Here is a 27,217-nt window from a genome sequence, read left to right as displayed (position 1 = left end):
CTATTTTCCCATAGAGAAAAGAGCTTCCTTTTGCTGTGTCAGCAGGATTGAAGGGTCTCTTGGGCATGCCAGAGAACCGAAAAATGGAAATCTCCAAATCCTTTAAATAAAATGTGAAGCCTGGACTCCAGCAGGCAAAAACTTGTCAAACAGAATTTCCTTCTTTAGAGGGAAGGACAAGGAAAAATTAAGCAGGCTTAAAAGCAAGGAAAGCTCTGTCAAGCCAGGGCAAACCCCCAGTCTGGGGTGACTCCTCTGAGTGCATCAGGGGCAGCTCCACTGATCTGTGCTGGAAGCCCATGGAACCCTCAGCCCCTCTCCTTTCCTGCTTCCAGGGCAGCAGCCAGGTGGGTTTGGGGCAGCATGGCATTTACTGGGGTGTGTTCCTCCAGGCACTGTGCCGTGGGGCCCCAGGGACCCCCTGAATCCCCTTTTCCTGTGTAAATAAGGGATAAATTGCCCTATTTCTGTGTGTGCTGCCAGAAATGACCACAGCAGGGATGGCATGGAGGGAAACGCTCCCCACTAACAACAGAAACGGAATAGATGGAATAGATCACAAATCCTTTTTTATCAGTTGTACAGTTCAGCAGATAATTATAAACAGGACCTCTCAGAAATTCTGTGAATGTTGTTTCTGCCCAGTGGGCTTTCCTTTGATTGCTGTTCTCCTGTCCTCTTTCAGCCCCTGAGGCCGCTGCAGCTGCTCCTGCTGTTCCTGCCTGAGGGACAGCCCTGCTTCCCCAGACCCACACAGAGACTTTGCCTCTTCCACCCTTGGATCTGTCTCGTTGTGTGCTGCTGGCCAGGGCAGCTGCAGCCTGTGGGACTTGCACGGGGCTGAGCTGGGCTGGGGGGAGTCCCTGCACCCCTAAAACCCCCGAGGAGCCTTTGGAGAGGACAGGACTGAGCCCACCAAGGAAACCAAGAACTCCGAGAACTCTGCTGCTGCCTCAGAACTGAGCCCACCAAGGAAACCAAGAGCTCTGCTGCTGCCTCTCTGCAGCCCAGGCTCTCTGCAGGGCCAGGCTCTGACAGCAGCACCATCTCTGATTCAGATACACTGAATTTATCCCGGTTCCCTGCTAAGCAGGTGGCAAATTGCTTCTGTGCAGAAGTGCCCCTGTCCTGTCTGTGTGCCACACGCTCGTGTTTGTTCCACAGTTCTTCAAAAATCTGTCTTGCAAGAAGTGTTCCAGAGGAGTAGCTCATGAAAAGATGGAAGTGAGTGAAAATGAAGTGGTTTGTTCCAAGGAGTTTCTCCGTTGCACAGGGTATGTCCCATGCTTTGCTGAATATCCCACAAGCCCAGTTTTAGGGAAAATGTAAAGCTATGTTCAGGAAACCAAGCTCTAATTATTTTTTGAGTTGTCAGTAAACCATGATGAGAAAAATTATGCAATAATTTATAATTGGCTGTCCCTGAACAATGACAAAAGGCTCAACACTGTTCCAGCAAAAAATTCAGCCTGGAAAAGACTGAACTAAACCAGATTATCCCTGATCCATGTGCACTGGGCTGGGAGAGGGAACAGAAGATGTCCTCAGCTGGAAGGTGTCCTCACCTCAGCGAAAGGAAGCCTAAGTCCCACAGAGCCCGAGCCTGGGAGGCTGGCACAGGAAACAGGAAGGCAAAAGAATCCTCTAGAAAAACAGGAGAAGAGGGGAAAACCCAGAAGAAATTCCAGAGTGTGATTGACCGTGTTGGATCCACAGCCGAGCACAGAAATGCAGGGCTGTGGGGCAAGGCCAGGGATGAAGACGAAGCCAGGACCAAGGCCAGGGATGAAGGTCAAAGCCAGGACCAAGGCCAGGGATGAAGGATGAAGCCAGGACCAAGGCCAGGGATGAAGGTCAAAGCAAGGACCAAGGCCAGGGATGAAGGATGAAGCCAGGACCAAGGCCAGGGATGAAGAACAAGGTCAGGATCAAGGCCAGGGATGAAGGTCAAAGCCAGGACCAAGGCCAGAGATGAGGAACGAGGCCAGGACCAAGGCCAGGGATGGAGGACGAAGCCAGGAACAAGGCCAGGACCAAGGCCAGGGATGTGGAACAAGGCCAGGACCAAGGCCAGGGATGGAGGACGAAGCCAATAACAAGGCCAGGGATGAGGAGCGAAGCCAGGGATGAGGAACTAGGCCAGGACCAAGGCCGGGGATGAGGAACTAGGCCAGGACCAAGGCCAGGGATGAAGAACAAAGCCAGGACCAAGGCCAGGAGCGAGGTGCTGCCACCAGCCAGGGTCCCGTGTGCCCATCCCCTGGGAGCATGGGCAGGAAGGGATCAGAGCTCTGGACAGGTAAGATGGGCTGAGCAGCTGGAAACCCCTTTGTCCTGGGATTCTGGGGAACTCCCTCCCCTGCTGGTCTCTCTCACTTGGGTTAATAATTACAGGTGTTATTAATCTGTTATTTCTATTCTCCTAAGGTGATAACAGAGGAAATGCTGAATTTGGCATTGAAGTTACCAGAGTCTTTATCTAAACATTAATTACTGCTAATAATTTAGGTGTTAAATTTCAGTGTGATATAATAACAAATTCTGGGTTTATGTTTTAGATCAGTGGTCACTCCTAGCACAGACTTATTGGGAGGTAATTAAATGCACTGTCAGATTTGTATGGACAGCAAGCAGTCACACTGCTTTTAAAAATACATTTTAAAAGCAGGAGATGAAAATATTTTTCATTTTGCAGAGAAAAGACAAATACTAATCAGAAAGTATTTTAATTCACAATTTCCCTCACTTTTTTTGAAATTTGTGCTGATAAGGAGTTACTTGGAGCATAAACATGATGGGGAGAGCAGCAGAGAAAGCTGCAGCGGCGCAGGCTTTACAGAAGTGTTATTTACATGCCAGATTTATGTATTAATTATTGAATTGTAATTGCACTGTGAAATGAAGCTCTCCTGGGTCAAAGAGGGCAGTGCCCAGGTAGGGGTGGTGGGCACCCAGGGGTGCCCCTCAGCAGAGACCCCATCAATGGGCCCCAGTGCAGGGGGCTGCAGCCAGGGGAAACTGGGAGCTGTGTGTCCTGGAGGAGAGGATTCTGCTTTGCAGGCCATGTGACTGTCCCAGGCAGGTTTAGGATGGTGTTTCAGTTATTTTTAGTGTCTCTTTAACTTTGGAGCCTGGAGGCTCACAGGGGTGGGTCACACTTGCCTGTGTACAAATAAATAAACTGACACTTACCTAAGAGAAATTTTTATTAGATATTAACTCTTACATTTATAGAAGAGGCTTGAGCATCCATATTTTTTGCCCTGATTATCTTAATTTAATTAAAACCCCCAGCTCCATTTGATATTTGTTCATTCAAAGGAAGCAACGTGTGGAATGTGCTGGGACAAATAACATTAAAATATTGTTTTCAATTTTCCAGTGATAGAAGAATGGGGAAAGCACCATGGCAGAGGGCTGGAGCTCCATGGTCTCTGCAGTCCCCTCCTACCCAAGCCAGTCTGTATTCATGTTTCTAAAAGCAGCTTGCTGTGTTTAACTGGTCTGTGGAGCTGGGCATCATGGGGAGATGCCAGCCATGGGCACCAGCAGCAAGCCAGCTTTAGGTTCATGGTGGACCCACCTGTTTTCAGATGCTCCTCTAACCCTTGCATTTCTTACAACAATATAAATTCTCTTTAGAAATGGCCCTCAATATTTTTAATTAAGGATACATAACGTATTTCCTACTGTAGGCAGTAATCGGAAATACCAGTTTCAGGAGTTGAGAGCTTGATGGTTCTATTTAACCACAGATGGGGACATTTCCCCAGGGGGAGCCTCCTGCACCCCCAGAGCAGGATGTGTCCCTGTGACCCTCTCAGTTCTGTGGATAATTCCTTCTCTTTAAATGGCTTTGCATACTGATCAGTTGAACAGCAGCAGGTTGTTCTGTGTTCCTGGCGTACCCGCTGTCAGCAGAGGGTGGGTTTGGGCTTTTGGGTTTTGCCTCCCTTTCAGAAGGGATCCCAGGGCAGGTGAGGAGCTGCTGGGGCTGGCAGCCCTGTGTGAGTGCTCAGGCTCTCTGGAATGACTCCTTCAGGGGCACTAATGAGCTCCAGCCTCAGCACGCTAATTGGCCACTCTGCTGTGACCCCAGACATCCTTGTTTGAAGTGAAGTGTGGGGAAATTCAGGCCGGCAAAGAGACTCCCATTGAGCAAAGGCATTGACTCAGAAGCTTTTATTCCTTTTGCTGCGCTGCAAACCTTGCGGGTTCCTCTCTCAGAGACAGGATTGGCTCGGCGACGGAGGCGATTTCCAGTGGGTTAATAACTGTCAATTTGTGTCAGAGCAGGGGGTGTCTCTGGCAGGGTTTCTGCTCCGCTGTCTCGGGGCTGCTGCGCGCTGAAGAGCGCAGAGATGACAATGTCAGCCTGAATTTGTGGCTGAGGCGGGGATGGAGGCCCTGGGGCAGGAGCTGGGGCTGAGGGGGGCTGCAGCCAGGGCTGGGCAGGGCTGGGAGCTCCTCAGCCCTGCTCACCCCAGACATCTCTGCTGTGCAGGGCTGCTCCTCCACGGCTCTGCCAAATCCCAGGGGAATGCACTTTGTCACTGGCCAGCTCGGGGTTTCCTTCTGAGCAAAACACCTGGATTATTGCACAGGAACCTTTTGTTGTGCTTGTGTGACGTGGGACCAGCCTTTCATTTATCCTCTCTACAGCTAAAACCTCCCACTCCTGTGTTGCTGTAGGGGATCACACACAGCACAGAATCCCAGAATGGTCTGTGTTGGGAGGCACTTGCAGGGTCATCCCTGCCCATCCTACCCCAGGTTGCTCCAAGCCCCATCTAGCCTTCCCCTGAGTCATTTGCTGGGGTGTTCCTCTTGCTGTGGGAAGTAGAGAAGAGCTTTTTTGGAGTGTGAATTAGTGCACCAGCAGCAATTTGGTGTCCTGTGTGCTTCTCCCTCAAAACCACAGCGCCTTCCACCCTCAGCTTGCTCTCCAGAATGAAACCTCCACCTAACTCTGTACAGAGCTGGGACTGGCAGCCTGCTCCACCAAGCTGGTTTTAAAGATAATCATTCATTTCACCTTTCATTCCCCAAAGCACTCCTGGGCAGAGCAGCTTCAGTTCTCATCACAGCTGAAGGGTTCTCCCCCTCAATCTGGGTCTTGCTGAGCTCTTGCAAATAATGAGAACGTGTATTTTTGCAGTTTACCAAACTCAGCGTTAGCCTGGAGAATTATTCAGCTGGAAAATCTATCATGAAGCTAGCTTTCTTAAAGAATGCGTTCTGTTTGTAAATTGTGTTCGTGTAAATAGCCCTGCCGTGGAGGGATGGGGTGGCCAGGGATGTGTCTGCACTTGCAGGGCAGCAGAACCCCTAGAGAAACCTCCCTGGGCAAGGAGGACGTGTCCCAGTCCCTGAGGCTGCACTGGCCCCGTGCAGACGGGCAGAGGCAGCCAGGACGCTGCTCTGTCAGTGCTTTTCTGGGGAGAATTGCCCGGGGGGCACTCTGCTCCTCGCTCTGAACAGGGATGCTGCGAACAAACACCCCCGGGGCACGGCGGCTCGGTGCGTGCGGTGCCGGGACTGGCACGGCTGTCACCGAGGGCCTGGAAGGGATTGAGAAACACTCACGTCGGCACTTAAAGCGCATTTGTCCCTTTGTTAAATCCGGGGGGATTCTGAGCGCTGTGAATGGATGGGGTGCCTGGGAGGGCTGCAGCAGCTGGGCTCCCCAATGCAGGGCGGAATGCAGGGTGTGCAGCAGCAGCAGGGAGCGGCTCTGTCACACAGAGCCCCCAGTTCCTGCGGTGCCCTCAGGGCTGGCATCCCCCCGTGTCCCCCCGTGTCCCCGGTGCAGGTGCAGGGAGGCCGAGGTGTCAGCCTGCATTTCCTGCCTCAGCTCCACCTGCTCAGCCTGACCGGGCACCGTGCTGCTCAGCGGCTCCCACTGAACTGTGCCTGCTGAACTGTCCCTGAACTGTGCCTGCTGAACCGATCCCTCTGAACAGATCCCACTGAACTGTGCCTGAGCTGATCCCACTGAACTGTCCCTGAACTGTGCCTGCTGAACCGATCCCTCTGAACAGATCCCACTGAACTGTCCCTGAGCTGGTCCCACTGAACTTCCCTGCTGAACTGATCCCACTGAACTGTCCCTGAACTGATCCCATTGAACTGTCCCTGAACTGTCCCTGCTCAACCAATCCCTCTGAACAGATCCCACTGAACTGTGCCTGCTGAACTGTCCCTGAACTGTGCCTGCTCAACCAATCCCTCTGAACAGATCCCACTGAACTGTCCCTGAGCTGATCCCACTGAACTTCCCTGCTGAACTGATCCCACTGAACTGTGCCTGCTGAACCGATCCCTCTGAACAGATCCCACTGAACTGTCCCTGAACTGTCCCTGCTCAACCAATCCCTCTGAACAGATCCCACTGAACTGTCCCTGAGCTGATCCCACTGAACTTCCCTGCTGAACTGATCCCACTGAACTGTGCCTGCTGAACCGATCCCTCTGAACAGATCCCACTGAACTGTCCCTGAACTGTCCCTGCTCAACCAATCCCTCTGAACAGATCCCACTGAACTGTCCTGTCCCCTCTGAACTGATCCTACTGAACTGAAAATCCAATGTGGAAAGAAAATGCTGGGGGTTTCTATGCACATATTTATCTCTGTGTGTGTGTGTGTGTATGTGTGTGTGTGTAAAATGAGTCGTACCAAGATTTTATTACAGATAAATGATTTGTAATGGAAGGCAACAGCTTTTTAAACCACTGCTATTATGCCTAGAGGGAGCAGCCCTGTTTTCTGCTCTAGCAGAAGCAGTTTGCAGCAGGTCTGTGTCAGAATCCCCCCATGTCCGTGGGGCATTGCCTGACTGTGGGGCCAGAGCTGCCTGGTTCCACTTTCAGCACAGGAGGTGATGGCAGTGCCCGAGCTCAGCCCTGTCTGGGATGGCTCCTGGCATGAGGCTGTGCAGGAAGAGAACAGGAATGAACAGGAATGGCTGGAACTCCCTGTGCTGGCGGCTCCTGCAGTCCTGCCTGGGATGGCTTGTGGCATGAGGCTGTGCAGGGAGTGAACAGAATGGCTGAAATCAGCTGTGCTGATGTTCCTGCAGTCCTGTCTGGGGTGGCTCATGGCATGAGGCTGCAGGGAATGAACAGGAATGGCTGGAATCCCCTGTGCTGGCTGCTCCTGCAGTCCTGCCTGGCCAAGCAGGGCTGGCACTGACGGGCACCCTGATGCCCGGTACCCCCAGCACAGCTCCATCCTCTCCCCGGCTCCTGGAGCTGCTGGAAGGCATCAGGGGCCCGGGAACAGCGTTTCAGATTCCAGTCTGTGAATATTGATGAGGTGAAATGCTTTTATGCCCGTGGGTAATTCTCTGCTCTTGTACACTCCCAGCATTTGTCAGCACAAATGGATACGGGCAGGAATGCTCCTGCCTTGGTCAGTTGGACTGGAAAACCCCAGAATCTTCCAAGTCAGTATACACAGAAACAAAATACACCATGGACATGTTCACTGGTCCTGTGAAACAGTGCGTTTAATTTTAAATTGAAAATGAGGAATTAAGTAAGAAATTAAGTGGAGAGTGAGGGGCCGCTGATAGTTGTGATTCTCAGGGCTAGAGGCCCATCCTCCAGCCACAAAAACCATGGGACTGTGGCCTGAAATGCAACCAAGAATCTGAATTTTTGCAGAGACTCTGTAGTGAATTGCCCAAGTGTGTTTACCCTGTCACCCTACTCACAAAGGCAGGTGTTAAAAAATAGCATCTAAAAAAGAAGGTGCACGTTGTCAAAGCTGGGGGTGCAACTGAGATTTATGTGAGTTCATTTGTGTAATCCATTAACTGTTATTACCCTCTTTGGCTGCTTCATTGCAGCCAGCAGGTTCCTCTTTCTCACCAGGAAAAAGGGGAAAAGAAAAAAGAGCTTCCTCTTCCTCCCAGGGACCTGTCCCATCCTCTTCCCTGACATCAAATGTTCCCCTTTCTGTGGAACCTATTGGAACTAAATGGCCACCATTTTTAGATGGTTAAATAACTCCCCTCTGCATTTTATTCTGTTGATGATTTCTCATCTTCCTGTTCTCTGGGAACCCCTCTCTGCCCTGCAGTACATCCCCATGGGTTATTTGCATTTTTATTCATGTGCTCAGGAGGGGTTGAATGTGCCATAAATGCCCTCATGTGAATCCAGTGGGAGAGAAAGGGGAAATGGCAAGGAAGCCAAGTCTAGCCCATTGTTCTTTCCATGGACATGAAATTCCACCTGTTTATTCTCAGCGTGGGCCATGAGTGGGAAGAGGAGCGATTCTGCATTCCCAGCTCCTGGGGGCTTGTGAGCCCAGGTGAGGATGGGGTGCAGCCCCCAGGGCCACAGTGTTGGTGCTCTCTGATGCCCTCCTTCCCACTGCGCGGGTCCCAGAGGGATCCATGATTTACTGGCGCCTCACAGGCAGCAGTGGGGTCCCACGGTGTGTCCCGGGATGGATTCAGGTTTAGCAGGGGTGAAGAGCCTCAGGCTCCTCCAGGCAGACTCTGCTTTGGGAGAGAGGGCTGAGCTGCCCTAGAGCCACCTCCAGCATCCCTTCACCTGCTTGGTAACTCTGCTTAGGGGGCTCAGAGAGGCATTGCCTTGGCCAAGTGCTGCCTGGTGGCTGTGGTGCCTTTTCCTTACTCCCAAACATGTCCCAGCTTTTCCCAGCAGCCCAGGATGCTGTCAGTGCCTCCCTCAGCCATATGGTCCCGTGTGATGTATATAAATAAACATATGTATATATAAATAAGCATGTAAATATGTATCCATAGATAAAGATGAATGTGTAAATACATATCTCCTTCCATTGCAGCCTTGGTAGGAGGCTGTGCTGATGAAGGTGATCATTCTTCTTCAGAAACTGTCGTGACCGGACAAGGAGAATGGGGTCAAACTAAATCAGGGGAAATTTAGCTTAGATACATGGAAGAAACTCTTCCCTGGCAGGGTGGGCAGCCCTGGCACAGGTGCCCAGAGCAGCTGTGGCTGCCCCTGGATCCCTGGCAGTGCCCAAGGCCAGGCTGGACACTGGGGCTGGGAGCACCTGGGACAGGGGGAGGTGTCCCTGCCATGGCAGGGGTGGGATGGGGGGGAGATGTTCCCTTCCCACCCAAACCAGTCTGGGGTTTTGTGATTCCTTCCTCACATGAAATTTAATCCTTGATCTTTGAGGAGCTGCATTCCTGCATTGTTCTCTTCAGCAAAGCTGCTGTTTTCCACAAGCCGCGAGTGCTCAGAGGCACAAACACCAGCGCTCCGTCCGTTCCCATCTTTCACATGCTGCTGTGGCAGTTTTACAGCTCTGGAACCATTCCGTGTGTTCGGCGGGAGGCGGGGGTGAGGCGCGGGTGACTGTGCCGTGTGCGGGGCCCCGGGGGCAGCGGGGCCGGCAGCGGCGGGGGCAGCGCTATGCCGAGCGCGCTGTGACGGCCCCGACGGGCTGGAGCCCAGCAAAGGGCGTCTGGAACACCCCGTCAGCCGCCCTCCTTCCTCTTGTCCTTCACTTTTCAGGAATTGCTTCTGAAACCCTTAGGATGCTGTTGTCACCTGCGAGCGGCATCCCCTGTCCCAAGGCTCGGGGGGACAGGGGAGCCGGCAGGACCTGCTCTGGTGCAGGGGGTCCCTGCCGCGGCAGGGCTGGAACACAGGAGCCCAGGGAGCCCGGCACTGCCTGCCCTGCCGGCCGGGCTGCGAAGGGTTAACCCTTTACCCGCTCGGTGGCTGCGCCAGGGAGGGCATTCAGCCGCTGCTGGGGCTCGGGGAGAGGAGACAGGGAACGGGGGATGGAGAAGGGACAGGGAACGGGGGATGGAGAAGGGACAGGGAACGGGGACAGGGAACAGGGGATGGAGAAGGGACAGGGAATGGGGGATGGAGAAGGGACAGGGAACGGGGATGGAGAGGGACAGGGAACGGGGGATTCTCTCCTTTCTGGCCACTGGCAGGGCTGTTCTCTTCCCACGTGTGTTCCTTCCCCAGGCATTCCCCGTCCGGCTGGCTCAGCTCTCCTGGCTGGGTGGGACATGGGAGCAGGGACACGGTGCCAAGGAGGGGGCACGGGAGGGTCAGGGCTGCTGCAGCCCCCTGCCACCTACGGGCACCACGTCCTTCCTTCCTTCATGCCGCCTCTCCTCCCCTAGGTAGGGGGAATTTGGCTCCCTGGTTATTAACTCGTCCTCTCAGAGTTTGTCAGATGAGGCAAATTTTAAATTCATCACGACCATCGCCATATTCTGAGTGTTACCCAAAGCTGTTAGGGGAGTACTGCTTAAGGAAAATGAATTATTTGATGTGCAGCACAGCCTGGAGAAAACAGTACATTTAACATTTAATAAATTATCTCTTGTTTTTTAGGGAAAAAAACAGTAACTGGCTAAGCCTACTCCAACTCAGACTTAACTGAGAGCTGCTTAACACAACCCAGCACAACCTATGGAATGGAAATGTTGTAGATTTTGGGATTAAAAATCCCATGTGGAGGAGAGGACCGCAGCTGTGGTTATACCTTTTGTTTATTTTATTCTGTAGGTACCTGCGCTGCTGGAGTTTGTAAAGCTATGAAGAAAACCCCTGGATATTGAAATTCTTCAACCTCTTCCTGTGCTTGTACATCGACGGTGCTTTAACCCAGCACTGGGAGCTCAGCTGCAGAAACACAAGGAAGGGATTTGGTCAGAGAAGAGTGGTATTTGAACCACAGGGATGCAATGTTTTAAGGCCAAGGTTGTGGATGTTGATATCAGCATACGATTCTGTCATGGAATTGATTTAACAAGCTCCGATTCTACCAGATACCAATGCCAGTGCTGGCATTCTGGGATGAGCTGCATTTTTGCTTCTGCATTTCAAGCCTAAACGAGTTCATTTTGAGTTCCACTGAAATACTTCATGTCTTAAAATACTGTATTCACTGCAGGAAGCCCTGCAGGTGGTGGCTGAGGTGACAAAGGGCACGTTAGGAAGGGGCTTGAGTCCATCTCATGGCTCTTCACTGGGGATGTGCTCTTGCCCGGTGTGTCCGTGTGTCTCAAATACCGGTTCTGTTTTCCCATTAACTTCCTTGATCCTGGGGGTTTTGCGTACAAAGCCAATTGTACAGGACAGGCTTGTGTGTAAATAAGGGATTGCGCTTATCTATATGTCACTATAAATATGTATGAAGTTTTGTACATAGGAAAGAGAAAACGGCTCAAAGAATGTTTTCAGAACTGTGTCCTCCGTTTAAATGCACAGACAGGAGATTGCCATCCGTGTGCTCCCTCACTCTCCGGGAAGGGATCCTGCTGGTTCTGCTCGCTGTCTGCATCCCACCGGCTCTGTGAGGAGTTTGTGGTGGCCCTGAGCAGGGCTGGGCTCTGTGTGAGAAGATTTTGTTAACCCGGAGCAGGGCTGGGCTCTGTGTGAGGAGTTTTTGGTAGCCCGGAGCCGGGCTGGGCTCTGTGTGAGGAGGCTTTTGGTTGCCCGGGGCCGGGCTGGGCTCTGTGTGAGGAGGTTTTTGGTAGCCCGGGGCCGGGCTGGGCTCTGTGTCAGGAGGTTTTTGGTAGCCCGGAGCGGGGCTGGGCTCTGTGTCAGGAGGTTTTTGGTACCCCGGAGCCAGGCTGGGCTCTGTGTGAGGAGTTTTTGGTAGCCCAGGGCCAAGCTGGGCTCTGTGTCAGGAGGTGTTTGGTAGCCCAGAGCCGGGCTGGGCTCTGTGTCAGGAGGTTTTGGTACCCCGGAGCCAGGCTGGGCTCTGTGTCAGGAGGTTTTTGGTAGCCCGGGCCGGGCTGAGCCGTGCCGGGTCTCGGCCGCTCCTCCTCACTCTGGCCCCGGTGCATCCCTTGCCAACACCGTCTCCAAGCCCCGGCCCGGGGCGCTCCCGCGGTCCCTCGGTGCCCGGTGCGGGGCAGCAGCCGGAGCAGGGGGTGCCGGGGCCGCCCCCGCCCCAAACCCGCTGCTGTCTGTGTGTGTGCCAGGCGTGGACTGCTTGTTCCAGCTGCGGAGGATGCGGCTGTTATTTCCAGTATTCTGCTCTATATCTGTAGCCTTCAGTGATTCCTTGAGTGCCTTACGTGGCTTGTGGACAGAATTCCTGACCAGGAGGAAGAAATGCCCCTGGACCGCCGCCGGCTCCTTCGCACCCTGTGCCCCTGGCCGGCAGCGTGCACGGGAAGAGATTTAGCTTCGACTCAGGAAATCGCCGTGTGAATATGTGTATTAAACCCTGTATGATGTGCTGTACAGTTTATTAAAAGGGACTGCTGTAAACTTATGCAAAACGTAACACAGAGAAGATGGAGGTTTTTGGTGCACCGGCTGGAGTGCCGTGACCCGTGTCCTCTAATCCTACTCCAGAATCATATCCCAAATACAGAACGCTGGGTTCAGTGCTGCGGCAGCAACCGACAGCCCGAAAACAGGGGCTGGAGAGACCGACTAGAGAATTTTACAGATATTTTTGTATTGTGATTCCTATGATATATATCGAGAGACTTTCTATTCCTTTGTAAAATACATAAATTATTGTCAATTTTAATTAAAAAGATCTGTTTTAAACCTTCAAACTAGATGAGCTGGTTTGGGTTTGAGGGGATGGGGGAGCTGGGCAGTGTCACCGGCCGAGTGGGGCACCGGGAGATGCCCGGGAGGGCTCGGGGGGGCGTTCACCGATCCCCGCGCAGCCAACCCCGCGCTGTCTCTGCCGTCGCAGACGCTGCTGGAGATGTCACCTCGCGGTCGTACGCTGGGCCGGGCACGGCTGGATGGGCACCGGGCGGGGCGGGGGTCCCTGGGCGGCTCTTAACGCGGCGCGGGGCTCTCCTCGCCAGGCGAGCGGCGGCGGGAGCGCTGCGGGAGCGCGGGGTGCGGGGCCATGGCGGGGCGGCAGGAGGAGGCTCTGCCCGCCTGCTTTGCGGGGCTGGGCGCGGGCAGCCCGCGGCCGCGGCAGAAGCGCGGCGGGATGTTCTGCAGCGTGGAGGACGCCTTCGACAACAAGACGCTGAACTTCGCCTCGCTCGCTGCCTCCGGAACAGCAACACCCGTCGGGGGGCACCGCCGCGACACCCAGCCGGGACCGAGCCCCGACGCGGGACCGAGCCCCGACGCGGGACCGAGCCCCGATGCGGGACCGAGCCCCGGCCCCGGCCCCTACCCCGGCCCCGCCGCGGCCGCGCTCCCCCCGAGAGCTCCGGCTGCGCTGCCCGACGGCTGCCGGCAGGTAACGGGACTGCGCCGGGACCGGGGCCGGGAGCCTGGCCGAGACCGCGGCGGGAGGGCGAGCGGGGGCCCGTCCGGCTGTCCTCCTGCCGTCCCGCCCCGTCCCGTCCCGTCCGGTTCGGCGGAGCCGGCTCCGGGAGCGGGCTCTAGGCCCATGCCCGCGGCGCGGGCTCGAGCCGGGCACGGTGCGGGGCCACCGAGCGGCCGCCCTTCCCTCGGGCTCGGCCCCGCTCGGCCCCGCTCGGCCCCGCCGGACCGGCTCTGCCCGCGGCCGGGCGCGCGGCGGGGCGGGCGGGGGCGCGCACGCAGGCGGGGGCGCGCGGCGGCGGGCGCGGGCACGCGGGACAGCCCCGCACACACGCGGCGGAGGCGGCGGCGATGTCGCAGCCGGGCAGGAGGAGCGGGAGCCGCGGCAAGGTGAGGGCTCGCTCCCCGCGGGGCGAGGGCTGCGGGGCTGCGGGGCTGCGGCCGGGCCGGGGTGGCTCCGGCCGGCGGGGATGGAGCGGGGAGCGGGCCGGGCGGGCTCGCACGGCCGGGGGGCTCTGGGGGCTCCTGCCCGCCCCGGGGTGAACGCCGGCGGGGCCGTTGCCGGCGGGGCCGTTGCTGCCGGGCCGTTGCCGACGGTGCCGGTGCCGCGGGGCCGAGCCCTGCCCCGGCCGCCCCTCGCAGCCTGCCCGCTCCGCTCCGCTCCGCTCCTTTGTTGCGCGGCCCGGCCGGAGCCCGGCGGTCCCGGCGCTTTGTCCCGGGGCCGCCCCGGGGGGACAAAGGCGGGCGGGCTCCCTGCCCCGCCGTGCCCCCGGAGCCGGAGATGTGCCCCGGGCGCGCTCTCAGCGCGGGGTGTGCTCGGCGCTGTGAGAGCATCCCGCAGCCGAGCGCCGCCTCCCCCGGCAGCCCGGGGTCCCCCCGCCGCTCCCCCGGCGCCGGCCGCGCTGCGTGGGAGGGGATTCCCTGCTCCCGGCGCTTCCCGGCAGCGGCCGGGACACATCCCTCGACTGCCGTGCTCCGCGTTTTGTTTGTTCTCTCTTGCTGCCTCGTGGCAGAACTCCCTCGGGGAAAACCCGGTGGGTGCGGGAGCCAGGGACCAGCCCCGTCCCTGGGATGCGGGAGCGGATCCCGGGTGTGGGGCCCTGCCGCCGGGGTGGGGACGGGGTCAGGATGAGGGTGAGGATGGGGTCAGGATGGGCATGGGGTGAAGATGGGCCCCGCAAGGGGAGGGGCCGTCAGGCTCTCCCATGGGGCACTAACACTGTGGTTTCTTTTGATTGATGTTATGGGACGAGGGGAAACAATAAAGACAATAAATCCTTGACTGTTAAAAAGAAAAGTAATGCAGTTCTGTAGTTTTCCCTTTATATGCCAGCGATGCTCTTTTAAACAAGCCCCAAACAGTTTCTAGGCAGTTTTGCCTCCGGACCCGGCTCTTTGAGGGGCAGCATCTCCAGGCTGTGCTGCCACGTGCTCAGGCGTCCCTCGGCTGCTTCTGTGCCCAGGCCGTGCTCTTTGTGTTGCCCATCTCAGCACTGGAAATAATTTTTCAAGCAGCACCAGAGAGCAGGAAAGGAATCCTCTGAAATTAGGCTGCAGCTGAATATAGACATCAGTGCTGCTGCTTCCTAAATTTTCTAGTTAAAGATTCTGGGTGAAGATTCTGCAAATCTGAAAACTGTGCCAGTGTCTGGCTTTGAAGTGAGGCAAGTCCTCGAGGCTTTATCTGCCTCAGCCGAGACTGTGAAAACGGATGAATGGCAATAAATTACCAGGTTAATGAGATGCACTGAAAAGCCTGGAGCTGAGGCAGCAGCACGGCTGGCTCAGCCCTTGGAGCTGGGGGTGCCCAGGGCTGCCGGGCTCAGCGATGCAACCCTGCCTCCTGCCACCCTTCTACAGGGGAGCCCAGCCCCTCCAAACGACAATTTCATATGGTTCCCCTTGCAAATGTGGTTGCAGAATAGTCTGGGTAGTCACTGAACTTGAGTGATTGCAGGGAAAATACTAAACCTAGACTTACTTAAAGCTTGGAATGAGTAAGGTGGAATCCAAACAAAAAAATCTTTTAAAACCTGTGGATTTTTTTTCCCATTAGGGTCACCACATTCTAATCAAAGGAGGAAAAATTGTCAACGATGATCAGTCATTTTACGCAGACATTTATGTGGAGGATGGCCTAATAAAGTAAGTTAAAAATTTATATTTGCTAATGTAATTTCTTAGAATGATGCAGTGCCTTGGGATTTGAACAAGGTTCTTTCCCATCATTTTTTCTTTAGAAAAATAAAGGCAGCCTTTTAGAGCGGTGTCAGGAAAGAGCTGCACTGGTGTAGCTGCAGCTGTAGAGACTGGCAGAGCACTGGCAGCCGGGGAGGAGCCACAGAGGTTGTTTTGGCATCCTCACCTCAAAGCTGTTGCCAGCTAAGAGGAGGTGTTGGTTTCCTTTGCAGACAGATCGGAGAGCACCTGATCGTGCCCGGCGGCACCCGCACCATCGATGCCCACGGGCAGCTGGTGATCCCGGGCGGCATCGACGTGCACACGCGGCTGCAGGCGCCCACCATGGGCATGAACTCGGCCGACGGCTTCTTCCAGGGCACCCGGGCGGCGCTGGCAGGGGGCACCACCATGATCAGTAAGGGGCTGTGCTCTCCTGCAGAGCACGCGGGCCTGGAGTCACTGCGGGGATGTTTGTTTGCCTTCACAGCACAGAAATGTCCGTGTCTGCTGGGCAGACCCAAACACCACAGAGCTAATTGAAGGTGTTGTGTACTGTGCAGAACCTCTTTCCCTTGCTGCACGTGGATATTAAAAATATTTATCTGCTCCTGCCTCACCTCATCAGAGAGCAAGACAGAAGAGCACTTTAAACACCTTTTAATGTGTTTTTAACAGCTGTGCAAGTGTGGGGCATTTATGAGTTTCCCAGCTCTAGGCACAGGCTCCATTTCTGTATAATGTAAAATAATTTTGCTCTCTGTTCTGTTCCTACTCCATTCCCAAGAAGCACTGCAGTGTGTGACTGCAGGACCAGTCTCACCAGTCGTGGCACAGCTCCCCAGTGAGCCCATGGCCAGGGCTGCAGGGAGTGGGAGCACAGCTGAGGGAGGTGACGGGCAGCGGGGGCTGCCGATGGCAGCTGCCCCAGGGCAGAGTGCCCACCAGCACAGTGCTGTGCTGGCTGAGAAACGTGACAGAGCCATGCCTGGCGTTTGCTTGTTCTGCTTGTGTCACCTAGCCTGGGAGCTCTGTGTCCCCTTGTCCCTCAGCAGCGCTGGGAGTGAGCTGGTACTGCTGTGTCCAGCTGTGTGGTCTGGGTGCAGTGCCCGATGTGTCCCTGTCCCCAACCTGCATGTCCCCACAGCAGCAGCAGCAGCTGTGTGGCTGGGGCACAGTGCCCAGCATGTCCCTGTCCCTGACCCTGCCCCTGTCCCTGTCCCTGACCCTGACCCTGTCCCTGTCCCTGTCCCTGTCCCTGTCCCTGCCCCTGTCCCTGCCCCTGTCCCTGTCCCTGCCCCTGTCCCTGCCCCTGTCCCTGTCCCTGACCCTGACCCTGTCCCTGACCCTGTCCCTGACCCTGACCCTGTCCCTGTCCCTGTCCCTGTCCCTGACTCCCATGTCCCTGTCCCTGTCCCTGTCCCTGCTCCTGTCCCTGTCTCTGTCCCTGTCCCTGCCCCTGTCCCTGACCCTGTCCCTGTCCCTGACCCTGTCCCTGACTCCCGTGCCCCTGCCCCTGTCCCTGTCCCTGTCCCTGTCCCTGCCCCCGTCCTTGTCCCTGTCCCTGTCCCTGACCTGTCCCTGTCCCTGCCCCTGTCCCTGTCCCTGTCCCTGCCCCTGTCCCTGTCCCTGTCCCTGCCCCCGTCCTTGTCCCTGTCCCTGTCCCTGACCTGTCCCTGTCCCTGACTCCCCTGTCCTGTCCCTGTCCCTGACCCTGTCCCTGACTCCCCTGTCCCTGTCCCTGTCCCTGACCCTGTCCCTGTCCCTGACTCCCCTGTCCTGTCCCTGTCCCTGACCGTGCCCCTGTCCCTGTCCCTGTCCCTGACCCTGTCCCTGTCCCTGTCCCTGTCCCTGTCCCTGCCCCTGTCCCTGTCCCTGTCCCTGTCCCTGTCCCTGTCCCTGCCCCTGTCCCTGCCCCTGTCCCTGTCCCTGTCCCTGACCCCGTCCCTGCCCCTGACCTGTCCCTGGCCCCCGTGTCCCCGCAGTTGACCACGTGTGCCCGGACGCGGGGAGCAGCCTCCTGGCCGCCTACGAGCAGTGGCGCAACCACGCCGACAGCCAGGCCTGCTGCGACTACAGCCTGAGCATGGACATCCCGCGCTGGCACGAGAGCCTCAGGGAGGAGCTGGAGGCCCTGGTCAAGGACAAGGGTAAGGGCAGAGGGGCCCCGTGGGCTCAGGGCCGCCGCAGGGTCCGGGGGGGCCGTGGCAGCCCTGCTGTCCCCAGCACTCAGCGCTGCAGGGACACACACAGGCGGCCGCGCTCTGCCCGTGGAGCTGGCACCTGCCTGTCCTTGGCCAGCCCAGAGAGAGCTGTGGGTGGGGACACCGGGCGCCTGCCGTGACATCTGGGTCTGTGCCCTCACCTTTGGGCAGCCTGGTCACGGAAAGGGATTTTGGAAGCTGAAGGAGTAGGGCTGGACACCCTGACGTGGGCTGCCAGATGTACAGAAAATGCATTTAAAGAAAAACCTCTGGGACAGGGCGTAGAGAAGGGAACTCAGCTTTAAGCATTCCACAGTGGTTCCATTGTGCCTGTAACTCCTGTGCATCCCGAGGTGGCACACGGCTGGCTGGAAAGCAGGAAAGTAGACCACGCGGCAGGGATTCATGCATTCATTAATACCTATTGCCGTGTTTGGAGCTACACTCTCCTTCAGATATGCTAATGCAGAGCTAAATGTCTTCAGTGTAATTTGTAGTCTTGCAAGCAAGGGTTTAATTGGCCAATTACCATAGAAATTCACGGTGAATTTCCTGTTAAAATGCAGAGTGGCTGAAGTAATGGAGCTGTTCCTTGGAACACAAATGAAATACAGCTGTAATGTGATCATGGTTTGGTGTTGCTTATTGCCTCTATCCATACAAAATACAGCAGCAATTCATAGAATCATGGAATGGTTTGGATTGGAAAGGACCTGATCCCATTCCCTGCCACGGCAGGGACCCCTCCCACTGTCCCAGGTGCTCCATCCCCAGTGTCCAGCCTGGCCTTGGGCACTGCCAGGGATCCAGGGGCAGCCACAGCTGCTCTGGGCACCTGTGCCAGGGCTGCCCACCCTGCCAGGGAACAATTCCCAATTCCCAATTTCCCATCCATCCCTGCAGGGAACAATTCCCAATTCCCAATCTCCCATCCAGCCCTGCCCTCTGGCACTGGGAGCCATTCCCTGTGTCCTGTCCCTTCATCCCTTGTCCCAAATTTGAGAATAAGCCATAGACTGAAGCCACCACTGGAGGAAAACCAGCATGGGAGTGAGGCAGCTGAGTGTGCATTTGGAGCAGTCACAGAGGGTACCTAACCTCAAAAGGGGTTTCATTTTGTGGTTCAAGTGCACCATAACGTAGAGGTTTGTTGTCTTTCACAACTCCCAAGCTTTGGGGTCAGTGGGGACATTTCCCACATCAGCCCTTGGCTTTGCTTTGCTTCCAGTGTAACCCTCTCCAGCACAACCCCCTGGTCCAACATCCCCGCCCAGCCCACACCAGGGCAGCGACAAAGGGACAAAGCCACACGTGTCCTTTTCTTTTCTCAAGGTGTGAACTCCTTCCTGGTGTTCATGGCTTACAAGGACAAGCTGCAGTGCACCGATAGCCAGGTAGGACAGCGGAACGCGGGGAAAGGCAGGGCTGCCTCTGAGCCGGGCGGGAGGGTGGGAGGAGGCAGGGCTGAGCTGGCCCCGCTGTGTTGTCTCGGCAGATGTACGAGATCTTCTGCGCCATCCGGGACCTGGGCGCCATCGCGCAGGTGCACGCGGAGAACGGCGACATCATCGAGGAGGTACCGTGGCTGTGGGACCCGGCGTTGGGCAGGGCCCTGGGGGAGAACCCCTGTCCCTGTCCCTGCCCCTGTCCCTGTCCCTGTCCCTGCCCTGGCAGCTGGAGCCCCAGAGCCTTGGAGGGAGCAGGACCCTGTGTAGCAGCAGGTGCAGGCAGAGGAATGTGCAGGAGCATCAGGGTGTCCTGTGGAATCATCAGTGTCCTCATGGATCTTCACATGTGGGTGCTTGGGTTCCCAAAAAGCACTTTGGGGGTTCCTAAAGGATGACTGGCTGCCTTAAGTGATGCTTTATCCCGTTCTCTGTTGTGTTTATGAGTTTGGATTGCTTGAAAAATTCAGGAAGTTTGAGGCTTTTGCAGTAATGTCTGTGACATTGGCAGCATTTAGCTCCACCATCAGCACTTGGGAATTCCTTGGTGTTGCAGCCTCTGCTCATGGGCCTTATTTTTCCTTTTTACCTGTAGAAAAGAGAGTGTTGGCTCCAGCCTCAGACACACAAGGTGGAGTTAGACTGGCAGTTCCTTAGGCTCACAGTCACGCCAGTGTTCAGGCTGGTGGGGGAGTCAGGCTGAACTGAAAGCCAGATCCAGTCCTTCAAATGGGTTTATTTGAGCAAACGGGTAAAGGCTAATTCCCACCACCTGTGATTTTATCTGGAAACCTCAGCTGGCTGTGGAGCCAGGCAGCTCATAGTGCAGCAGTGTTTCTGTCAGCTGCCAGCCTGGTGACAAACCTGGAGATGTGTGACAAGAATACAGACAAACAGGCACACTCTGAGAGCAGGGGGCTCTAAAGGATCCTGTGGGATCTGCTCCCTGGTGTTGGATTACATCCTTGCCCTAGTGCCAGCTGTCTGGGAGGCTGCATGACACAGAGCAGCAGAGGGACAGGCTGAGCTGTGTGCTGGACACCTGCGTTCAGATGCCACAGGAGGGACCTGGGACAGCCCAGAGCTCATCTCAGCGTCTGTCACTGCGGGCTCCCTTTCCTCTGTGCCTCTTGGTGAGGTGCAAAGGGACAGGAACCTTCGGGAGAGGTGGCACTGGCTGCACCCCAATGCCAGTCGCATCCCTGTGCCCATCCCTGCCGCCTCAGGGGCTCCTGAGCAGCTGCAGCAGGCTTTGGATGCTGGGATCCCTCTCCCTTTGCTGCAGCTGGGGCAGCCTGGCGGTCAGTCCCCTCCTCCAGAACCTTCTGGGGGCTGGGAGGGTCCCGAGGTGCTGCTGGGATACAGCAGCTGCCGTGCAGGAGCATTTCTGCAGCACAGGACAGGTCTCTGGGAGGTGGCCGGGGGAGTGGGCTGTCCCTGGGGAGTGTCCCATGTCCCACCTGCCCTCGGGGGGCTCTGGCCAGGGTGTGCTGTGTCCCACGGTGCCCCCGCAGGCTGTGCCCATCACTGACTGCTCTCTCCTTCCTCCTCACCCCCAGGAGCAGAAGAGGATGCTGGAGCTGGGGATTACAGGCCCAGAGGGGCACGTCCTCAGCCACCCCGAGGAGGTAACGCCACCAGCCCTCGCTCCAAGCTCCAGGCCCGCCGTGCAGAGGGGCTGGGACCCCTGTGATGTGGAACATCTGTGTCCTGGGACCCCTGTGTCTGGGACCCCTGTGTCTGGGACCCCTGTGTCTGGGACACCTGTGTCGTGGGACACCTGTGACATGGGACACCTGTGACATGGGACACCTGTGTCTGGGACCCCTGTGTTATATTCTTGTGGGACACCTGTGCCGTGTTCTTGTGGGACACCTGTGCCGTGTTCTTGTGCCCGCAGGTGGAGGCAGAGGCCGTGTTCCGTGCCATCACCATCGCCAGGCAGGCCAACTGCCCCCTCTATGTCACCAAGATCATGAGCAGGGGGGCTGCAGATGTCCTGGCTCAGGCCAAGAGGAAAGGTAACACTGGCCTGCACAGGCAATCAGTGAGCCTCTGAGTCCAGCCAGGAACCTCATTGTGCCTGTGAGCTCTGAGGAGCCCTCATCTCCCGAGCCCCCCTCACCGAGGGCGCTGAGGCTCGTGCTGGTTTCCATGGTAGGCTGTGCCAGAGCTAATTGCTTGGAGCTGGGAGGATTGGATGTGTTGGAAGCTGTGACACTTCCATCTAGGCAGACACAGCTGAGAAACGGGGAATAATCCACTTGTGATGGTTTGGTGTGAACTGAATGAAAGCAGATGTGGAGCAGCTCCAAATGGTGGCTGGGGGTGGAGTGGGAAGGGCTGGATCAATGCTGGGGGAGCAGGGTGAGGGAGGGAGCACAGGCACCGCTTCCCCGGCCCGTGGCTGCCAGACAGAGTCAGGCTTGGTTAAAGGAAGGCGTGACAGCCCGTCGGAATGTGTGCCTGGTGCAGGGAGGGGACAGACAGATCCGGGCCCTGCTTTGGCAGTGTCTCCCGGTGAGCTGAGCTGATGTGAGGGATGAGCGGGGCTCCGAGGCGCTGACGGTGCTGCAGGAGGGACTGAGCTGCCGTGTGTGGCTGCGGCAGGGCCGTGCCCGTGCCGTGCTGCCCGACAGCCCTCGCTCTGCAGGTGCCGTGGTGTACGGGGAGCCCATCACAGCCAGCCTGGGCACGGATGGCTCCCACTACTGGAGCAGAAACTGGGCCAAAGCCGCCGCCTTCGTCACGTCCCCGCCCGTCAGCCCCGACCCCAGCACGGCCGAGCACCTCAGCACTCTGCTCGCCAGGTGGGTGCCGTGGCACACCTGGGCACGCCTGCCCTGCCCGGTCTGCATCCTGCCCACGCCCACCCGATGCCATTTACAGCACTGGCATGGCTGTGGGGCCCGAGCCCACGAGCCTCTGGGCCCCCCTGGAGGGCCCAGCATTGGGGCTGTGCCAGCCTGGGGTGCCACCAGTGCCCCCTCCCTGAGCCCTGCCCTGTCCCTTGCCAGCGGGGACCTGCATGTCACGGGCAGTGCCCACTGCACCTTCACCACCGCGCAGAAGGCCGTGGGCAAGGACAACTTCACGCTGATCCCCGAGGGCACCAACGGCGTGGAGGAGAGGATGGCCATCGTGTGGGAGAAGTGCGTGGTACGTGCTGCTGCGGGGAGCTGTGCCGGGCTCCAGGCTGTCACTGCCCCGTTAGTGCAGACGAGGCACAGCAGTGACACTGTCTAGACGCTGCTGCAGCTTCAGAGAGCTGCCAGCGACAGGCTGAGACACACAGCTGCCTGCACGGTGTCTTCAAAGGCTGCTGAGCAGGGACCGCCCTCCGCTCCTGCTCAGTCACCAGGGAGTGTCTGCAGCGCTTTCCCCCGAGGGTGGTGGGGTGCTCCTGTCCCTGGGGGTGGATGGGGACGGGGTGTCCCTCCTGTGGGACGTGGCTGTGGCCACGCTTCCCGTTGCCAGGAGGCCCCCGGCCCCAGCAGGCTCCTGTCACCCCTGTGTGCCCGGCAGCCGGGCTGGGATCCGAGGGTGGGACCAGTCTGTGTCCCTGCAGCATCCCTGGGGAGCTCCGTGCTCCAGCCCACAGAGCAGATGTCCCTGTGCAGCCTGCAGGAGCTTGGGAGCCAAGCCACCCTGAAACCCCTCTGAGATGGGCTTTGTTCAAAGAGAAATAGAACTTTACTTAAGGTGACCAGTGAAGATGGTAAAGAAATGGCACTGGTTGGGTTCACTTCCAGTCTTTCTTCACTGGGCTGTCCTCAGCCCTCCTCAGTGATCCTGAGATGCCTGTGCAGGAGCTGGAGCCAACCAGTGAAGGTCTTGTTTTTCAGAGACTTCAACCTTTGGAGTCCAGGGAAAATAAAACCTCTCTGTCATATCCTTTATCCCACAGGGACAAGGCTCATCCTCACATCCCCTTCCCTGTAGCCACAGCCCTGTGGCAGAGCAGACCCTCACCCACACGGGCACAGGGCTGGGGACAGCGGCTCCTGCCAGGGCACAGCTATGGGGAGGGAGCAGCAGCTCCTGCCCCCAGCCCTTGTTCCCCTGGGATGTTTCCCCTCCCAGGTCCCCGGGAAGATGGATGAGAACGATTTTGTGGCAGTGACCAGCACCAACGCTGCCAAGATCTTCAACTGCTACCCCAGGAAGGGGCGCGTGGCTGTGGGCTCCGACGCTGACCTGGTGCTCTGGAACCCCAAGGCTACGAAAATCATCTCAGCAAAAACCCACCACTCGGTAAAAGACGTTTTCAATCAGTTTCTGGGGCTGGTCTTACTGTCAGATCTGGAAAGCAATGCATGTCCTTAGCTAGATCAGATCATTCAGCAGGGGAGGAGTTCTCTGTGTGGGTACACTGATGAAGAACCATGCATTTGCTTTTAAAAATAGTAGGAAAATATCCTTTTATTGCTGTAAGGGTGGGATTGGTACTGAGGGACCACTCCAAGACAGCTGACATCTGGTAAGCAAATCTTAAGGTCATTATTTGCTGTGGACTAGAAAAATGTCAGCGCTGAAATGAAGTATTGAACTAGTGCTGAACTGCATTGTGTATTAGTTGCAGTTTAATACGTATTAAACTATTGCTATAGTTTTATATATAATGGTATTAATCTTAACACAAAATTTAAATATTCCATAAATAATATATAAATAATATAATAATATTTTAATAAAAGTAGTAAGCTATTGTTGTAGTTTAATATGATTGGTTTTAAGGTTTATTTTCTCCATTCCAGTTTGCTTCCCATTGGAATCTTGTTATTTGAAATAGGGGGGGTTAGTCAGTTCTGACTGATGGTGCACGAGGAGCAATGTTCAAAAATGGGGGGCATTGTTGGCCTCCTCTTCAATCCTGCAGGCACTGAATATCAGGGTTTGCTTTTTCCAGAGCGTGGAGTACAACATATTTGAAGGCACTGAGTGCCACGGAGTCCCAACCCTGGTGATAAGTCAGGGAAGAGTTGTCCTTGAGGATGGAAACCTGTGTGTCACCCAGGGCTCAGGTCGCTTCATCCCTAGGAAGACCTTCCCTGACTTCGTTTATAAAAGGATAAAGGCAAGAAACAGGGTAAGGAGAGTTTTGTTTGCCATAATCCCTTGTTTTGATCACAATCTCTCAGCTGTAGTGTACTGGGGCTGCTGTGCTGGCAAACCTGCAACAGCAGCAGGAGTATTATCAATGCTGTTTTTTTGTGTGTGTAACTGCCTGGATGTCAGTCAAGAAATCTTAGTATTAGAGCTAATAATGACAGTTTTATTAGCCTATTACAATGTTACAAAGCAAAAATATGACTCCTTTGTATTGATGTAGAGGGAGGAATTCCTCTCTTACCTGTGCTAGAGAGGTTTCTGTTGCTGGTGGTTTCTATAGAGGTTTCTGTTTTCAGTGTCTGCTCTGCAGCCTTTGGAGGGTAAGGGATGTACATCCCATAGGTGCTGGAATACAGTAAGATAAATGCTCCCGTGTGCTGGCACAGCTGTTTAAAGAGACACAAAGGCATGCAAATATGTAAAGAGCTTCTTAGCAGCTCTGTCCTCCTTCCCTTTTCCCTGTGCTATTGCAGACACTGTAATTGTGCATCCTACAGAAAGGCAGAGCAGGAACCAGTAACCCAAATTAACTGCAGAGGCAGGAGCCCCAACTCTGGTGTGCCTCAGGGTGTCTGGGGTGCCTGGAGGGCAGGATGGGGATGTGCCAGCTCCCTGCAGGGTGGGAATGGGACCCAGAGAAGGTGCAGATGCCCCATCCCTGGAGGTGTCCAAGGCCAGGCTGAAAGTCCTTTGAAGACCATCATTCTCCCTGGGCTGGGCAGCTGTGCCGGGGCAGCTGTGCCCTCTCCATGGAGGAACGTTCCCGTACCCAGCCCAATGTCCCAGGCACAGCTGGAGGCGCTGCCCGCCTGTGCTGACGCTGTTCTCCCCGCAGCTGGCCGAGGTGCACGGCGTGCCCCGGGGCATGTACGACGGGCCGGTGCACGAGGTGCCGGCCAGCGTCAGGACCGCGGCCCCGCGTGTCACACCCTGCGCCGGCAAAGCCGCGGCGCCGCCCGTGCGCAACCTGCACCAGTCCGGCTTCAGCCTGTCCGGTACGTGGGGCCAGCAGGGCCGGGCTGGGCGGGGGCAGCTGCAGGGCTGAGCCACGGACGCCTCAGCCGTGTGCTGTGGCCGCAGCCCAGGCACCGAGTGCGGCACGGAAAGCGCTGGAGTGTTCCACGGTATTTCTGTCGATGCACAAAGCCTGCTGGGGGCTCTGTTCCCCGGAGCCAGAGCAGGCAGTGATTCAGCACCATTTGTGCTGCAGAAAGCTGCCCGGCAGCTGTCGGGAGCTTGGAAAGCCAATGCTCTGCCCTAAAACCACTTCCATAATGGTTTTTAGCTGGTTGGATCATACGGGTCCCGTATTGTTTGATAAATGTTACCAGTCCCCACATTTTATTATATACAGAATTTATTTCTAGGAAAACCACTTATAAATCTTCCAGAAAGAAACAATGAAAAATTAAGTTTGGGCAAATATAGCCATTCCAAACTGTGCCGTGCTCATAGAGTGTCCAAAACGGCCCATAATGAAATTACTGGTATTTGCTGAGGAGCTGTTGTGTGGCTGTGGGGTTCAGCAGTGGCACTGCCCCTCTCTCTGCTCTCCGCAGGCTCCCAGGCCGATGACCACATTGCGCGGCGCACGGCGCAGAAGATCATGGCCCCGCCGGGCGGCCGCTCCAACATCACCTCTCTGTCCTGACCCGGCCCCGCGCCGGCCCCGCTGCCGCTGCTGCCCGGCCGGGGCCGCGCTCGCCAGCCCTTCCCGCTAGGTAGAGTAGAGCGATCCCCGAGGCAGCGCTCCCGCTTGCGCTCCCTGCGCGCGTTCCCTCGCTGGCTGCTAGGAAAGCCCTTCCCTCCTGTGCATGCCCGGCCCCAGGGCTGCGGGCCCGCGTGGGCATGAAGGCACATCCCGGCTGGATCACGCTCCTTGCCAGCAGCTCCACTGCCCGCTCTCATCCAAGGACTTACAACAGACGAGCACTGCCGTGGTTTCCAGCCAGAGCCCTCCGCCCTGGCCGAGCCTCCAGAGCCATCCCCAGCCCGTGTGTCCCTCTGCGGTCGCAGCTCAGGGACAAGTGCAGCCCCGTGCCCTGGGACAGAGTGGTGCTGCCCCTCCAGGACCTGGCCATGCCGTGGGCTGATGTCCTTCTGTCAGCCTTGTTTCCTAAAGATCATTTATACGGTTTTTTAAGAACTGAGTGTGAGTCCAATACCAAATACCGGGACTCGTTTGGAGGCCAGGTGCAGGCAACACACTTTTTTATAAAGATTATTCTAGCCCAGGTATTACATTTAAAGGTGTGTACACAGAGTGAACCTTGGGCTGCAGAGCCATGCATGTACATCCAGGAATGGCTTTCCGTTCCTGTCTGCTCCTTGCTTGGAATAAACTTGGCTGGAAACCATGAAATGGTGGAAGTGGTTGATTGACCCGAGTCCATTTTGTTGTTTTGTTCCTTTGAGTTTTTCTGGTGAGGCTGGGACCATCCCATCGTGACGTGCAGGTCGCTGTGCTCCCTTGGGGGGGACAGGCTCGTGGTGGCAGCGTGGGCAGAGTGCCTCCCTTCTCCTCAGCCCTGCTCCCCTGGTTTGCCTCCTGCCCCGTGGTTTGCAGATGAACCCACAGCTCAAAGAGAGGGGCCTGGCTTCCCCTCGGCCCACACTGGTTCTGGTGCTGGTGAGACCTCATGCCATGTCCATGAGACACCGATCTCCCTGGCACTGCCAGCCTTGGCTCTCCAGCTCTGTCTGAGCCAGGCACGAGAAACAGAGCAGGGATTGTGGTGGCACAAGCAGAGATCTGATTTATGGGTGGGGGCTGGAACCACAAATGGCAGCTCTAGATACATGAATCCATGAATTAGGAATGAAACCACAAATATAAACCAGGGAGGGATTTATTTTTTTGCTGGGGTTTTTTGATTATCTGATATGACCTACATTTCACAGCTTAATGCTGCAGCAATTTCTGTGCTAAGCACATGGGAATGTATTTGTTTGGATGTTTTATATTTAATTTTAAATTTAATTTAATTTATTTAACTTGTCAATTTTCTGATTTTCCCTGAAATTGCACCAAGGCAATTAACATCTAGTGGACG

The 27,217-nt window shown here is 56.3% G+C and overlaps 2 protein-coding genes across 22 annotated transcripts in view; both read left to right on the top strand.

The window, feature by feature from the left end:
• Positions 1 to 15,339, top strand: part of JAKMIP3 (Janus kinase and microtubule interacting protein 3) — a 61,347-nt gene extending 46,008 nt beyond the window's left edge. For 10 of the 21 annotated variants that reach the window (XM_063162944.1, XM_063162951.1, XM_063162950.1 and 7 more), the window contains 2 exons: positions 686 to 2,299; positions 10,535 to 12,546. In XM_063162944.1, the coding sequence (XP_063019014.1) occupies positions 686 to 844 (159 nt within the window). In that variant the 3' untranslated portion in view covers positions 845 to 2,299; positions 10,535 to 12,546. Of the gene's footprint in view, positions 1 to 685; positions 2,300 to 10,534; positions 12,547 to 15,281 lie in introns of those variants that run through there. The other 11 variants (XM_063162948.1, XM_063162957.1, XM_063162946.1 and 8 more) reach the window with 3 other exon arrangements.
• On the top strand, positions 13,537 to 26,540 carry DPYSL4 (dihydropyrimidinase like 4). The gene is made up of 14 exons (XM_063162961.1): positions 13,537 to 13,615; positions 15,282 to 15,370; positions 15,637 to 15,821; positions 17,389 to 17,553; positions 18,940 to 19,001; positions 19,103 to 19,183; positions 20,612 to 20,680; positions 20,953 to 21,073; positions 21,706 to 21,862; positions 22,070 to 22,211; positions 23,136 to 23,306; positions 23,962 to 24,141; positions 25,000 to 25,159; positions 25,724 to 26,540. The coding sequence occupies exons 1-14, from the start codon at positions 13,577 to 13,579 to the stop codon at positions 25,813 to 25,815; spliced, it is 1,713 nt and encodes a 570-aa protein (XP_063019031.1). The 5' UTR covers positions 13,537 to 13,576; the 3' UTR covers positions 25,816 to 26,540.
• The last annotated feature ends 677 nt before the right edge of the window (positions 26,541 to 27,217 follow it).

Source organism: Melospiza melodia, chromosome 9, assembly GCF_035770615.1.
Source record: "Melospiza melodia melodia isolate bMelMel2 chromosome 9, bMelMel2.pri, whole genome shotgun sequence".
Lineage (NCBI taxonomy): Eukaryota > Metazoa > Chordata > Aves > Passeriformes > Passerellidae > Melospiza > Melospiza melodia.
Note: the sequence above shows the minus strand (reverse complement) of the source record. Positions and strands in the feature narration are given on the sequence as shown.

What these genes read in the sequence shown, in the direction of transcription:
- DPYSL4 (XM_063162961.1), top strand. Translation starts at nt 13,577, where the DNA reads ATGTCGCAGCCGGGCAGGAGGAGCGGGAGCCGCGGCAAG. An exon ending in TCCTCAGCCACCCCGAGGAG is followed by an intron (nt 20,681 to 20,952) that starts GTAACGCCACCA and finishes TTGTGCCCGCAG; the next exon opens with GTGGAGGCAGAGGCCGTGTT. An exon ending in CAGCAAAAACCCACCACTCG is followed by an intron (nt 23,307 to 23,961) that starts GTAAAAGACGTT and finishes TGCTTTTTCCAG; the next exon opens with AGCGTGGAGTACAACATATT.